Source organism: Protopterus annectens, chromosome 4.part0 (genome assembly GCF_019279795.1).
Source record: "Protopterus annectens isolate FY-2018-M chromosome 4.part0, PAN1.0, whole genome shotgun sequence".
Classification (NCBI taxonomy): domain Eukaryota; kingdom Metazoa; phylum Chordata; order Ceratodontiformes; family Protopteridae; genus Protopterus; species Protopterus annectens.
The window spans coordinates 1088656944-1088672903 of NC_056733.1; the positions used below are offsets into that span (position 1 = coordinate 1088656944).

General features: G+C 38.3%; 1 protein-coding gene across 2 annotated transcripts in view; it reads right to left on the minus strand.

The window, feature by feature from the left end:
* The window catches only part of CCHR4.PART0H4orf47 (chromosome chr4.part0 C4orf47 homolog), a 507549-nt gene that overhangs the window by 424819 nt on the left and 66770 nt on the right, over positions 1-15960 (minus strand). The window contains exon 2 of one of the 2 annotated variants that reach the window (XM_044069036.1): positions 10983-11113. The exons of the other annotated variant lie outside the window; for it this stretch is intronic. Within the exon in view, the coding sequence (XP_043924971.1) occupies positions 10983-11082 (100 nt within the window). The 5' untranslated portion in view covers positions 11083-11113. The remainder of the gene's footprint in view (positions 1-10982; positions 11114-15960) is intronic. 2 annotated transcript variants of the gene reach the window in all.

Below are 15960 nucleotides of genomic sequence, written 5' to 3' on the forward strand. Positions count from 1 at the left end.
TGTACTTGTTCGTCAATACTTCCATCAAATTGTGTAGACTTGTAACTTTTTTTATGTTTTCTACCCCCCTCCTCAACCCGAAAACCCCAAGCCCAGATGCAGTACCCAACTTCTGGTTAAAAGTATTAACATCTTTGAGCAAAGATTTAGCCATGAGTAAGAAGTATTTATATGCGCACCCTGAACAGACACCAACCTGGATAACAACTGGAAAAACAATGCTCCTACTTAAGAATGAACCTGCAAGCTACTCTATAGGCCAATAACTTGCCTTCTGACTACATATAAACTATACACTGGAATTGATGCAGACAGAGTTTATAGTCATTTAGAAGAAAGCTCAATTATGGCAATAGAACAAAAGGGCAATAAAAGAAAGTCATTTGGAATAAAGGATCATTTGTTGTTAAAGTCATAGTGGAGAACTGTAAAAAGGGGAAGAATCTAAGTATGGCATGGATTGACTACAAAAAAGCATTTGACAGTATTCCACATTCATGGATAAAAGAGTGCTTAAAAATGTATAAGATACACCCAACACTGATAAACAACATCACAGCGACCATGAAACAGTGGTAAACCACTTGCAGTTAAGCCATGATAAAGACAAATTATTATTCCAGGGATAAAAATCCTAAAGGGGGATATTCCAGGGTGACTCTCTGTCACTGTTGCTCTTTTGTCTTGCTCTTAACCCATTAAGTTGTCTGCTTATCAGATTAGGTCATGGCTATAAGCAACAAAGTGCAAAGACTTCTTATCTTCTCTTTGTTGATGATTTAAAACTGTATAGCTCATTAGATGAAGAATTGAAAGCACAACTGCAAGTAGTCAAAACTTTTTTCAGATGATATAAGAATGTCATTTAGTTTTGATAAATGTGCAACAGCAACCTTTAAAGCAGAAAAGCTGCAGCACCAAGAAAACATCAGTTTGGAACAAGAATGCGATATAAAAGACCTTGAGCAAGACGGAGTATATAAATATTTGGGAATTGATGAAGGATCAACAATAAAACATGAACAAATGCTAATAAAACTTGGTAAGGAATATTTTAGAAGACTTAAATTAATCCTGAAAACAGCATTCACATATAGGAACAAAATTCGGACTATAAACCAATTTGCTCTTCCAGTCCTAACTTACAGTTCTGGAGTTATTGCCAGGAAAACAAGAAGGATGCTTCATGCTCAAATGATGTATAAAAATCAGTGCATGCCAGATTATATATTCTCTGTTCCGAAGGAGATATGGGCCTACTTGAAATTGATTACATGTACAGATCTGCAATTGTGGGACTGCATGCATATCTGCTGATCTCACAAGATCCAAATATAAAGAAAATTTTGAAACATGAGGAGAATAAATCTAAGATGACTTTCCTTCTTAGTCTAGCAGAAGCATATTGGTGTCAAGCGGGAATGGAAATCAAACCAGAAGTAGATAAAAATCAGGCAGAAAATAAATGTGCCAAAAAAACAAAACAAAGAATATAAGGTGAAGGATCAGATAAGAAGGCAAGAGATGTGGAAAATGCATAAATGTAGTTGCAAATATGGAAAACTCCTGGAAGAACCTCATGTTGATCAGGATCAAATGTAGGAATGGTTAAGGAGAGGTGAATTCAAACCAAAAGATGAGAAGTTAATACTGGCAGCCCAATATAGCAGGTTGCATACACATTGGTTTACAAAGTCTATTGAACATGTGGGAGAAACAGACAAATGTAGGTTTTGTAAAACAGAACTGGAAACAGTCGCGCACTTTGTTGCTGGTTGTGATACACTAATTGCAGAAGGACTGTATACTGAAAGGCATAATAATGTGGCAAGACTGTTGCACTGGGGATTGTGCAAATATTATAATACTGAAGTAGTTGAAAAACACTGGAAATATGACCCACAAAGCATCACAGAAAATGATGAAGTCTACATCACATGGGATCACCCATTGCCAACAGTTCAAAAGATAGATGCAAGAAAGCCCAGATATAGTGGTCCAAGAAAAGAAGACAAAAGTAGCATTGATCATTGAAATTGCGACACCCAGTAACTGCAGTGTCTTGTGTACAGAGAGACACAAAGTCATAAAATACCAGGATTTGCAGGCAGAAATGAGAGCAATGTGGAAAAAAGATACCCAGACAATTCCAATAGTAGTAGGAGTATCAGGTGTTATAAAAAAGAATCTACAGCCATATTTAGATATGTTACCAATACATGTAACTCCGTATGAATTGCAGAAGGAGTCATTACTGGGCACATTGCTGGTGCAGCAAAGAGCACTTCTGGCTGACATCAAAGATTGAAACATTAATAATTTCATGAACTTTGCTCATACTTTGACTTAGGAATTGGTTCCATTCCTGTCATGGTATTAGAAACCCAAAAGATTTGTAGAAATTAAAAAGAGAGAAACAATATTATATTCATAAAGTAGCAGAAAGTATTCCAAGAACTAAGCCAACACAGGAATGGAAAAAGAAGATTCTGCCAACAGGGGTGACTGCAATTAAGGATTCAGACAACAGGCAAAAGTGAGCTGGGAATTTAATGGAGAAAAATGGCAACCAAAGTATTGGGAGCAAATAAGTAGAGAGGGAAAGGTAACAGAATGGGAACAGGCCAAGAATTTATTTGGACTGGAGGCTAGAGATTGCTTTCCTTATCAAGTACTGCTATCAAAGTATAGACAAAGAGAAAGAAACTAGGGGATCCTAACTGAAAGACCATCACTGGTAGAGTTTTAAGTAGGATCTGGAACAGAAGCTATTGTTAAAAAGGAATAATTAGTACAGCATATAAAATATTGCATGATACCTATAAGAATCTAAGAATCAATCAGAGGAGGTTAGAAAGGATTGGGAAGAGAGATTGGATAAGCAGTTCACAAAAAAAAAATGGGGAGATATATGTACATATGCCAAATATACAACAAAGTCTAGAAGATTTAGGTTTCTTGGAAGTGTTTGCATAGGCATTTTTATAACTCAATTAGACTCCAAAGAATTTTTTCCTTAGGTAGGCAGCACATGTTGGAAGTGTGAAGGGGCAGAAAAATGTAATTGGGAACATATTTTCTGGGGGTGTAATGAGTTGGCAGACTTTAAAGATTCCCTGCAGACTACTCTGTCAGAGATACTAAGTCAGCAAATTGGTGCAACTAAGGAAATTATTTTCTTGCACTATGATACAGAATCAGAATTGCCTAGACATAGCAATGCCTTGCAGAGTCTAATTATTGTGGCTGCCAAAAAAGCAATTACTAGAAAATAGAAATCAAAGTCTAAACCAGTTGTATTAGGAGTGAATATAGTAATAGAGATAAAATAACTGGAACTGGGATCTTTAGAAAAGGGTAGGAGCATGTTACATAGAAAAAAATGGGAATTGTGGGACCTATACATGCACAGGAGGAATGAGGTTTAAAAGAAGGCAGGATTTGTAATGTCTGACTTACAATGACTGGGTCAATTCAAAGTGATTTATAATGTATGTAACTAAAATTATGTCAATATACTTTGTGATGTACAATGTTTGCAACTAATAGTATGTTAATATGGTTTGTTTTCATTTATATAAATGTATTATCACCTATGTCATACGTGATTAAGATGTTTTTAGTTTAAAAGAAACATCTCTTTTTAAGTATATGTATTTTGGTCTTTCTTGTTCCAGAGACCCTGCACTTTTATTCCCACTGATGCTGCTCCCCAAGCAAAGTCTGAGGTGTTTGTTGTGACTGACTGTGTTGGAGCAAGAGGGATGATAAGAGAGAACTGGATTCTGAGAAATCTGACATCTCCGAAGCATAATTTCTCTGCTCACAAATCACAAAGCTGGAATTTGAAAAGTCAAGGGATGCTGATGCTGGGACAATAGATGTTTCAGTTACCACTGGATCTTTCTATTGTGGAGTCTTGCAAGACTTTATTATAATCATTATAGATTCCTTGAGACTGAGAAATTCCCTTCCTGAGACAGAAGCCTGAGTGGAAAAGCTCAAGAATAGAAATAAGTACAGATCTATTTTTCCTGTGGAAGAAAAGCTCTTTGAACTGTGGTGTCTTCGAGGCACATCAGGAAAACAATCCTGTGCAAAGGAGTCAGAAAACACCTTTGAATGATCTCTCGAAATTCCAGCCTGCTTAGGAAATGTCTTCCCTAAGTGAGAGATGCCTGACACTTAGAAAAAGACATATGTTTTAGTTTTGTTTCTTTTTGACAGGAATTTCTAAAGAAGCATCCCCAGAGTTGCTAACAGTAACTTCATTAAGGATAGACACCATTTTCGGACTATACAGACAGACATTTTCTGCCCCTTCTCCTAGGACAGAAAGGAGTGCCTCACCCTCTCTCACATGGACATTAACAGCTGCACTGGATGTGTCTAACCCCTGGCCCATATTGGCTGTAGGGACCCTATCAGCAGGACACATGGAAAAAGATGAATGATCTGAGGAACCATCTTTGGCTACAACAGAATCACCCATCTGTAGCTGTGGTGGCAAATGGTGTTTAAGAATTTTTTTTTTTTTTTTGTGGTAGGATGATGGAAGAATCAAAGAACCAGTAGGCTGCTCCATGATTAAGCCAAAAAAGGTACCCGATTTCCAGGGAAACCTAAGCAGCAATATTCAATAAAATAGGTAAGCTGTAAAAAGGTAACCTCTTTCCTATAAAACACAGTAAAAAGCGCTTTAATTACATAGACCAGCCCCCAAAAGTAAAATAACACAAGTTTCACCACAGAAAAAGTAGTTTAAAATAAGTTTTAAACATTTTTTTGCCAGAAAAGAAAAAAAGGAATGCTCCCATTTAAAAGTGTATAAAATCACTTAATCCTAGCTTAAATGAATAAGTTTCACAGAAAGACATAGTTTTCTGTCAAAAAAGTAAAGTGGAAGCTTATTTCCCACAAAGGGAACTTAGCTGCCCAGCAATGGAACAGACTTAACCAACAATCAGTCCTCAGAAGCCTGCAGGGGAGTTCTTTCTTCGGCAGCAGAAAAGCTTTGAAGAGCTTGGCACCCAAACCTGTAATGGTATGGGTGCATGGAAAGCACCGTGAAGCTTTGAAAACTGGTCATCTATTATATCCTTAGCAGGTTATAACCCATACAGCTTAGGTTACTGCAGCAGTGATCCTTATGAAGAACATTAGTATTTACCCATGAATGTTAAATTACTAACGATGGTGGGAATCGGTTGTCTATCACATTCTAAACATGGCCTGTACTGAAACTGGTAAAGCCAGCATAACAATATCAATGCTCACAATGCTGGAAACACAAAAAACCTAACACGCCAAATCCCAAATGTCCCTACTGCTCTGGACGCAGGAATAAGCACTAACATGGGTCACAAAGGATGAGGAAATCCAGGAGTTCAGACTACTGTATTTTAGGCATTGTGAGCATCAATGTTGTTATGCTGATGTTACCAGTTTCTGTACAGGTCATGTTGAGGGGTTCCTATTGGAACATCGAAAATGCAATTGTTCGACTCGCTAAAGATCAACCTTTAATGATCGAACAATTACATTTTCAAATGCTCCGAAAACTGTATTAAAAAAAAGGTAAAGTGAAGGGTGTAGGCAAGGGGGCAAGCCCCCCTGCAACCCAGACACCCCTCGCTACTTAAATATAGCAACTCCGAGATCGCGCTACAGCGTAGGAAAGGGAAACCTTCCCTTTCCTGCGCTTAACTCCATTAAAGTGCGATCTCGGAGTTGGTATATTTAAGTAGGGGGGTGGGGGGGTGCAGGAGGGCTTGCCCCCTGCTCACAGCAGTTACTTTTGTTTTTGTTTTCCTTATATTTTCAAAGTTTTAGTATTTCGATCATATGGTGTCGACCATATGGTATTTGAAGTACTGAAACTTCGATAATGTAATATGTAACTCATGTTGAGCATGTTATAGACAGCCAAAGGAATGAATTTTATTTAAGAGGCTTATAGCCAGATGCATGCATCACCTAAATGAGAATAATAAAGTAAGAAGGGTGTGGTGACAAAGCCCTCAACACACACACACACACACACACACACACACACACACACACACACACACACACACACACACACACACACAAACACACACGAAATAGATGCTTGTTCCCTGATGCTGTGTTTTGTTGCATTTTCTGATATTATTCATGAGTTAGATCTAAGTCTGTGAATAAAAGTTTGACCAGTTTGACCACTGCCAGCTATTTTGCAAGCTTTTGTGATCTGAATTCAGGTGAGTTTATGAGATATAGTAGAACCTGCTTGAAATCTTTAAATAAAATAAAAAAAAACAAATGAAATCCATTTGCTGAATGCATGGACAAGTGAATATTGGATATTTTTGGTCTGGTTAAGCAGCATTATTCAAGAGTTAAGGACTGGTCTTGGGTTTGTCAGCCCTGGATGAACCCAGACTGAACTAGTGAGAGAAACTGAAGAGTGAAAAAATGTATAAGTACTGTAGTAGTAGTGGTGCTGCGATAGCATTGTCGCCTCACAATAAGACGCTGTCCGGTTCGATTCTCAGCTAGAGCGTCTTCTGCGTGGAGACATGCGTGAATGGGCGTACCTTCGTTGAAGGTTGTGCGTCAGAGCTGGCAACACGGCACGTAAAAATCTATTGCCAATCATTAGTGGACTGGAGTTCTGCTGTGGCGACCCCTAACCGGGAAAAGCCGAAAAGACACAATAACAACATTTATTAATTCTATATATCAACATTTTTTTTTTTTTATTTATTAATAGTCTCAAAATTGACTTTGGGTGTTACAACTGTTTTAGACTGTTTTAAGTGAACATCAGTAGTATTCAAGTCTAAAATATAGTAGCAGACTTTCAGTAGAACTTTTGATAACTTAAAATAGAACAATTTACAAAATACAGCTGAGTAGCCATAAGACTGTGGTGCTTTAATTTAAGACGAATCATTGCTGAAACCATCTAATCAAAATTGATTTTATCTTCTAATTTTTGAAATTGACATACGTTTATGTATTTAATTATGTCATAAATAAATGTTTACGTATCCATAAATAAATAAATAAATAATCAAATAATAAATAAATAAATACAACTGAAACTGCTAGTCCCATCACTGTTAATGACCAAGTAAATAAAAGACGATTTCACTCATTTCAGAGCCTTTAGCCAAATGCACATAATCTATCCAGGATAACTGCAAGTTTAAATACAGGCTTAGTTGTTGCGTTTTAACTCAAGAATTCACTCATGTGTCAATAATTTTGGATCAGTTTCAGCTACGAGCATGCATTCTGTTATTAAGTTATCCTGATTAAATAAAGCCCCACTGAATAAATAACCAAGGGTTTTAAAAGATGGATACCTAGCATTAGTCTTGCCTGACACATCTTCCAAGTTTTTTTCTGTTCCCTCTCCCCTTGCTTCATAAATTCCAGTCTGTACCCTAGTGCCCCTGTCCATTGTCAGGCCTACTCGTCCTTCCTTTAATCCCCCTGGACTAAAACAGATTTTTTTTTGGGGGGGGGTCTGGGTCCAGAGTACAAATTAAGGGCATCCTGAAGGGTCTTGCCTTCAACTGCTTCCACAAAAAGAAGGGTTTTTTTATGTTATGATCTACCCTCTTGTCCCTCCTCCATACCTCTCAACTGTACAGATTTTCGCAAAATGTCCATATTTTTGCCTCATATTTTTGGTTTGCTCCTCATAAACATTTTATTTTCTGGCAAATCACTGGAAAAGCATTGATAATTGAAGTCAGAAAATAATGACAGGCATATGAGTTTTAGACTTCATACCCATCAGAAAATGCAGGCTAATGCAAAACCTGTTACTGTATCAACTTTATATGTTTATAAGACTAATATTTAAAAATTGTCCATATTTTGGGCCTTTGTCCCCTCATTCTTCATGGCTTTGTTCAGATTGCGTGCTCTAAGAGATTGAGAGGTAAGCCTCCCCCCTCACCTATGCCCATCCCGGAATTGCCCATGGGCTATTCGTGTCTTCAAGGATCATACCTCCCCCCAGGAAGTGCCAAAATGAGTGTCCCTCCCCTGGGATAGGCAATTCCATTCCTCTCTGCTACCGCTTCAGATGCCTGAGCACTTAGGGCTTCATCCTTCTATGCTATGGCACTGGTGACATATCTTCCAAGTCTTGAGAAAGAATACCCATTTGATCATTAATGACACTCACCATTTCTGGGTCATCCAAAATATCCGATCAATTTCCATAAAAATTAATTCTTATAACAAATTTTAAAATCCAGAAGTAAAATCAACATAAAATCATTTGAAGAAAAATCCATAATGATGAAATATATCAACTAAATTATGAATAGTTGTGCATGAAACTAAAGAATAATCACTCCGTAGCTAAAATATGTGAGAATGTGAAAAAAGCAAAGCCATTTTTTATGTGGGCTAATACATCTAAAAGAGCCAAGAGGTTGAAAGAGCTGTTAAGATCGGTAACTACTTCAGATCTTACAGAAAACTGAACTGCAGGCTTACTTTCACATTTTTAACTGGATAATCACTGTAGTCCAGCCTCCAACCAAAAATAACAAAATTCTTTCAAAATTTATCAACTAAAGGAACAAGCGCTATATGGATCACTAGTTGATTTGGGCATGGAGCATCCACTTTAACTACTACCAGGAGAAAAATTAAACACAGAACAGCAAAGAACAAATAAAGTTCTCAGTATGGTGATTCAAAGATAATCACTACCATATGAAGAAATTATAACATGGAAAGGTTTTCTAAATTTGACAATATCCTACCTTACCCCATTCCTAAAGCATCCACTAGCAGCAGTTAATTTAATTCAGTTCATTTTGAAAATGCAAAGGGAAAATAAGTTTTCATTTTCTGTAGACGAGTTGAATACCCTCAGTATTCCATGATATCAGGTCCATTGGTATTGAGGGATAGCCTCTGTCTGTGACTCAGGTGACTTGAGCTTGATTATCAGGCACTAATAGACATGACATGGAGAAAGAAAGGAATGATGAGACTATGCCTGCTCACTTCTCTCTGGTGGAAGGGACTGTGGGACAATGTGCTGCGTATAAACTGCTGCCCTGTTGCCATTGAGGATCAAAGACCAGAGGAAGACCAGTGAAGTTACACGGATGAGTGGGCTGGCATTCAAGGACTATGTCACAGCAGAGGTGGAGTGTCACCCCTTGTAACATTCTATTGCAATCACACATGTGGCACTGTCACTAGAACACTTGGGAACTTAGGGACCTTCCCCTAGCATGCAGGTAGAAAAACAGCTGTGTTATGATGTCTCCCCCCATGTTTGCTGTACTCCCCAGTTGTGGTTCATTCATGGCCCTTAGAGTTAAAAGGCCATCTCTGTCTGGAAAGACAAGGCTTGCACTGTGACAAGACACATCCAGGATACACCCCAGTATGAAGTGGTCCCACAGAGGGGGAGTGATGTGAGGATGGAATCTGAGGTTAGTAGTGACTGACCTTACTAATATGCCTGTGAAAACAGACTTCCCAGTAATAGCTGCAAAGGAAAAACACCATGACCTTTTCATCTATCCTACCAATAAAGTAATTTAGAAAGAATAAAAATTACGTTAAGTGTTGAAATCTTGGCAAAGTCCAATAATAGAGGAGTAAATGGACATAAACATACAAATACATAGATTAAGACCTAGAAAAGTGTACCCAGAGTTCCAACTCTGAAACAGATGAAACATTTAGAAACCTTGTGTATATACAAACTATAGAGCCCTCCTTCAAGTCCTATGTTCTTAACATACACCTGCAATTCTTCCCTAACCCCCAAAGACTTACACAAAACCAACCATTACTTAGGAAGGGATGTAAAATAGTTCACACAGCAAACAAAAACAATTAGAAAACAAGACTGAACTGAAATAGGTAGCTTCCTTTGAATAAAAAAAAGTCTTTTGGTTTCTCCCAGTTAGGGGTCGCCACAGCAGAACTCCAGTCCGCTAATGACTGGCAGTGAATTTTTACAGTGTCGAGTTGCCAGGCCGGCACCCAACCTTCAAAGAAGGCACAGCCACACATGCACGCACCTACCTGCATGTCTTTAAGGTGAATTCCACCATGGAGAGGACATGCAGACTCCACAAAGAAGACACTACAGCTGAGAATTGAACCGGAGAACCTCTTGCTGTGAGGCGACAACGCTAACCGCTGCACCACCGCAACATTAAGTAGCTTCCTTTGAATATAGGACACTTAATCAACACCTGTTTAATCAAAATCAATTTGACTGAGCCTAGAAGACCAGAGTGTCAACCAGCCAAAGAATTTTTTCCTTATATCCATACAACTTATATAACTAATTCTGAGGTCATGTTCCATGTTGCTTGGCTGCCCATTCAATCTCCAGGGCTCTACCAAAAAGTTTTCAGTGAAAAGGACAGTAATAGTCCAAATAAATACCACTTTTTTCTTACTCTATTAAAGCAGGCAGGGCAGCTTACAAACAGATGCACATGCTACTTCTTTTCAATCTAAATATTACACATTAATCTCACTTTTGTCTACAATGCCAGACAGCATCTATTTAAGAAAAATAATTTAAGTGATACTATTCATGTAATCTTTAGATTAAGAATACCAATACCTTTAACTTGGCGCTGTTCATCTTAGAGCCCTCTAGTATTAAACATAAATTTCAATGTGACAGTGAGTTTGTAGACAGATTAAATTACTGGGGAGTCTTCATTTCTAGGAATGGTAAAGAACTATAAAAGTACAGTAGCAGTTGTGTGTACTTCGAGGTGTGTTGCTGTGTAGCACTGATTTGGAAATGTTGAGTCAACTGTAAAGCAATATGTATAAGAATCTATAATTACTGGAAATTAATTAGAATTATTTATCCAAATATGTTATGATACAATGTGGTATTTAAATAAAATTACTTGGCACCAGACCAACACATTAAGTCATTTCACTGAAGAAAAAAGTAATATTGTTTTTCCTTTTTTACTTACTACCATGAGGTGACACATATTTGTCCCCAATCGTGATATATCCCATCTCACTAAAGTAGCCGACTCTTTCCATATCTGTTTTTCCTGCTTCCACAGGCATGGTGCTATGTGGAATGTAGACAATGTATACACTGCATTCAAGAAAACAGACATGAATTAGTGTGATGTTAAACTACAAATCATCATGAATGCTTCAGAAATAGGATTTCTGCATTATCAGTTCCATTTTTAAGGGATTACAATCAAATTATGGCAGCTAGGAGTAATAACAGACCTCTGCATAGAGAAGCTTGTAACTTAAAACATTGTCATTGCATTTTTCAGAATATCTACAGAATCACAATATATTTGACAGCTAGACAACAGTTCCCTTGTGAGCAATGATAGTTTTCTAGAGGAATTTAATCATGCATTTTGCATCACTTAATCTTGGAATCTAATTAAGAAAAATATAGGCTTTAATTTATTAAAGTGAACAGTCACAATAATTCAGTTACCTTTTGCATCACATTATGTGGTGCATCCAGGATGGCAAAACACTCCTGTCTGCATCTGGCTAAACAGAGTCGGATAAATAAATCATCTGTAAAATATTACTACCATAATGACCCATAATCTAGGTGATGTCACTGGAGGTCTAGGGTGTGAGCACATCCAAAGACTTTAATGAATGTACCACTGTGCATGTGCAGAGACACATGCATTAATGTTTACGGACAGATTTACAAACTAACCCTCAGGTGATTCACTGGATGATGAAAAAAGTTATGTGGGTGTGTCTCAATAAATCTTTTATGAATCTTTTTACTAAAATATGTTCCACATTAAAAAGAATGCATGCATACAGCTACAGAAAACAATTGTGTCACAGTGCACTTAAGTGTGATTGTGCAGTTACTTTGCTTTATTGACCGAATCTATCTTGACAGCTGAATTAAGTTTTATTTCTTTATTTATACTTTGTTGACTGGGTTAGTCCTTCTTTTTCTTCTTCTTCTTTTGGCTTTTCCCGGTTAGGGGACGCCACAGCAGATCACCTGTCGCTCATGATTGACAGTGGAGTTTTACGGTGTCGAGTTGCCAGCCCGGTGCCCAACCGTCCACAGAAGGCACACACATGCACACACTCACACCTATGGCCAGTTTAGAGTGTCCAATTCACCTACAGCATGTCTTTGGGATGTGGCAGGAAACCGGAGCACCCGGAGGAAACCCATGCAACCACAGGGAGGACATGCAGACTCCGCACAGAAGGCACACCAGCCAAGGATCGAACCGGAGAACCTCTTGCTGTGAGGCGGCAATGCTAACCACTGCACCACCGTGGCTGCCCTGTTGACTGGGTTAGTCCTACTAGGCCAAATGTTAAATACACAAACAAAATCAGAAGAACCATATGCTTATAGATCATATGTCACTTTTTCTACACAGACATTATGTAATAAACACAGTACAAACAATACTAATTTCATGAACTTTAATCATATTTTGACTTAGGAATAAGGTCCATTCCTGTCATGGTACTAGAAACAAAAAAAACTTGGAGAAATTAAACCAGACAAAACAGAAATATATTAGAAATTACTGTATAGTCACATATCTTATATAATTATAAGGCTATATCTTTTACAACTGAACTGGAGAAAAACTACTATAACAAATCCTTGCGCAGCAATTCCACTGCAAACTAATTTATTTGCTTTGCTGCTAATGGTGCTGCACCTACACGTGACTTCATAAATAAGACAAACCATTACCTGTTGCACTTTTCCAGAAACATTGTTTCATTTTAATGGCCTTTTCCTGGACATACAGCAAATATTTATGTTTTAAGTAACAATTGCACATTAGATACTGGAAGCAAGTTGGTTTAACATTATTCTGTTACTTCAAGTGAACATGGATTTATTATAATATTACAAGAAGCAAACAGAGAGAGGGAGGCTGAGGCCTGAAAGGACTATACTAGGATCAACAAAAATGTTTATACCCTGACATAAAAAAAAAAAAAAAACACAACACACACAAAAACAAGGGGGAGAGAGGTAGGGTGCAGCTACTGCAGCAGTGATCATTCAAGCATCTAATGTTAAGGTAAGTTTACTTACACAACTGTATTATTTTTATCAGTTTGTCATGTTGATCACTGCCACAGTAGTCTTAGCTATATGGGTAGATTACCTTAGCTAACTATATTTGGGAGGTAGAAAGAGGCGAGTCCAGCAGCCCCAGGAGAATGATCCTAGCAAAGCTTAACCTGGATCTAGAGAAGGAATTAAGATTATAGTGCTTTGTAAAAGTAGGTACAGAGCACCAAGTAGCAGTTTCTAGAATACTCCTGAATCCAACCTTTTCCAAAAAGCCATAGATGAAGCCAAGGCCCTGGCACAGTGGGCCTTGACCCTGCCTGTAATAGTTTTGTTATGGTGATAGCCTTAGGCAACCATTTGGAAATAGTCTGTTCTGACACAGGTTGTCCCTTCTTCTTACCTTTACAAGAAATGAACGATTGATCCACAAAGCTTTAGTTCTGACAAGATAGTACCCAAGTTGTCAGCAGATATGCAAGGTAGGGAGTATCATTTCTCATTCATTTTCAGGTTCTGGAAAGAAAATGGGGAGATGGATAGTTTGGCTTAAAGTAAACTCTGATACACCTTTAGGCATAAAAGAAGGATTAGTTCTCAAAGAAACCCTGTCCCTGTTGAAAATAAGATAGGATTGACTTACCATAAGAGCTAGCAACTCAGAAGGCCTTCTTGCAGATGTCATAGCAATCAGTAAAACTGTTTTCTATGTTAAGAACCTCAAGTCAGCCAGGTTAGCTGTGTCAAATGGAGCATGTGTCATCTTCTCTAACACAATATTATGATCATGAGGGGGCATGAATAACTTGGGGGCCTGTTGTGCAAAACCCCTTTCAAGAACATTTTGACACGAGAAAGCCTTAAAGGAGGAGGATCCATGGGCAGACATGCTGAAATGGCTGTTAAATCAATCTTGATAGAGGAATAAGAAATGCCATGGGATAGTGACTCACACAGATATTGTAAAACCAGAGAACGACTAGCCTGAATGATTGCTGGTTATGTTGTTAGCATCAACTAGAAAACTTTTTTCATCTGCTAATATATGATTTTCTAGTAGTAGACTTTCTTGCCTCCATTAATACCTACTGCACATCCTCACTAAACATGTGCCTAAAAGGAAGTAAGACCCTATCATCCAGGTAGTCAGTTGAAGTCGATTCATGTCGGGGTGTATCAAACCCCTGCTCTTGTGTGAGTAGAGCCAATCTGTGAGGAATCTTATGGAAATTGTCCCTGGCCATTTCCAAAAGAAGGGAGAACCATGGCTGCCTGGGCCAGAAGGGAGTCACTACAGTGATCTTGGAGGATTCCTTCTGAATCTTTAGAAGCACACTGGATATTAGTGGAAAGGGTGGAAAAGCATACAGGAACATTCCTGTCCAAGGGAAACAAAAAGCATCTGGCTTCCAGTCCTTCTTACCTGGAGTCCTGAAACAGAATTTTGCCTGTTGATTGTTCAAAGATGTCTACTTGAGGAACTTACCACAGATGGATCAAATCTTGTAAGACCCCTTGATCTAGTTTCCAGTCTTGAGGGTCTACACTGGTGTTGCACAGCTTGTCTGCTACACCATTTTGGTCTGACAAAATGTAGGCTGTCTGTAAAGTGAGATGATGCTGTGAAACTATATCCCCAAATTAACATGGCTAGAATGCAAAATGCTGTGAAACTATATCCCAGGTTAACATGGCTACTCTGCAAAGGGGATACAACCTGGTTCCCCCCTTTTTGTTGGTGTAACACATAACTGTGGTACTGTCTGTAACAACTTGAAGAGGTCCTGGGAACCAAAGACGATTCAGAAAGTTGCCTGCCTTGATCATGGCAAACTTGTCTTTGATATTTATGTGTTTGCATCTGTCCTCAGTGTCCCATACACCCTGCACTTTTATTCCTCCTGAAACTGCTCCCCAAGCAGAGTCTGAGGCATCTGTGGTGACTGACTGTTTGGGAACTGCAAGGGAGAAAGAGTGACCTGGACTTAAGAATATCTGTTGTCTCCATTAAATTATTTCTCTTCTGACAAACTCCAGCACTGGGATTTGAAAAGATAAAGAGTGCTGGTGCTGGGACCAAAGAGATTTCAGATACCACTTTATCCTTGTCATGTGGAGTTTTGCCAGGGGTATCAAGAGCATCAACAGAGTAGCAGAAGCCATGAATCATAAGGACTTCCCTTGTCAATGACTGAAGTTTGAGTTGAAAATCTTAGAAACTGATCTAGATACAGATCTATTTTTTCTTGTAAGAGAAAAGCTCTTTGAACTGAAGTGTCTAGCTGATGTTCCAGGAACACAATCTTGTGTTGAATTAAGAAAAACTTTTGAATGTTCTCCAGCAATTCCAGCTTGTGTAAGAGATCTCTCACCCCAGAGAGAGATTCCTGACACTTTGAAAAGACTCTGCAAAGATAAACAACTCATCTAAATATGGAAAAATGTGGATACCCTGTAGCCTGCAATAAGCTACAACTGGAGTTAGACACATTGTAAACATTCTTGGTGCAGTGGATAGTCAAAAAGATAAGGTACAGAACTGTTAATATGATCCACGCACACAAAACCTTAAACATTTGAAGTCTGGATGAATAAGGATATGATAAGCATCTTTTAAGTTTAGTGTTACCAGGAAATTTGAAAGAGGAAGAACAGGTAACAGGTTGTGTAGTGACATCATTTTAAATTTGGGCATTATTACAAACAGATTTAGGAAAGAAAGATCCAGAACTGGTCTCCAAGAATTTTCTTTCTTTGGCACCAAGAACATCCTTGAAAAAAAGCCCTTCCCTACCTGGGAGGAAGAAGGAACTGGTTCTGTTACTCCTTGGGACAGCATATGATGAAGAAAAGGAGGAAACAAAAATAGTGTAATCTGAAAGATGCGGAAT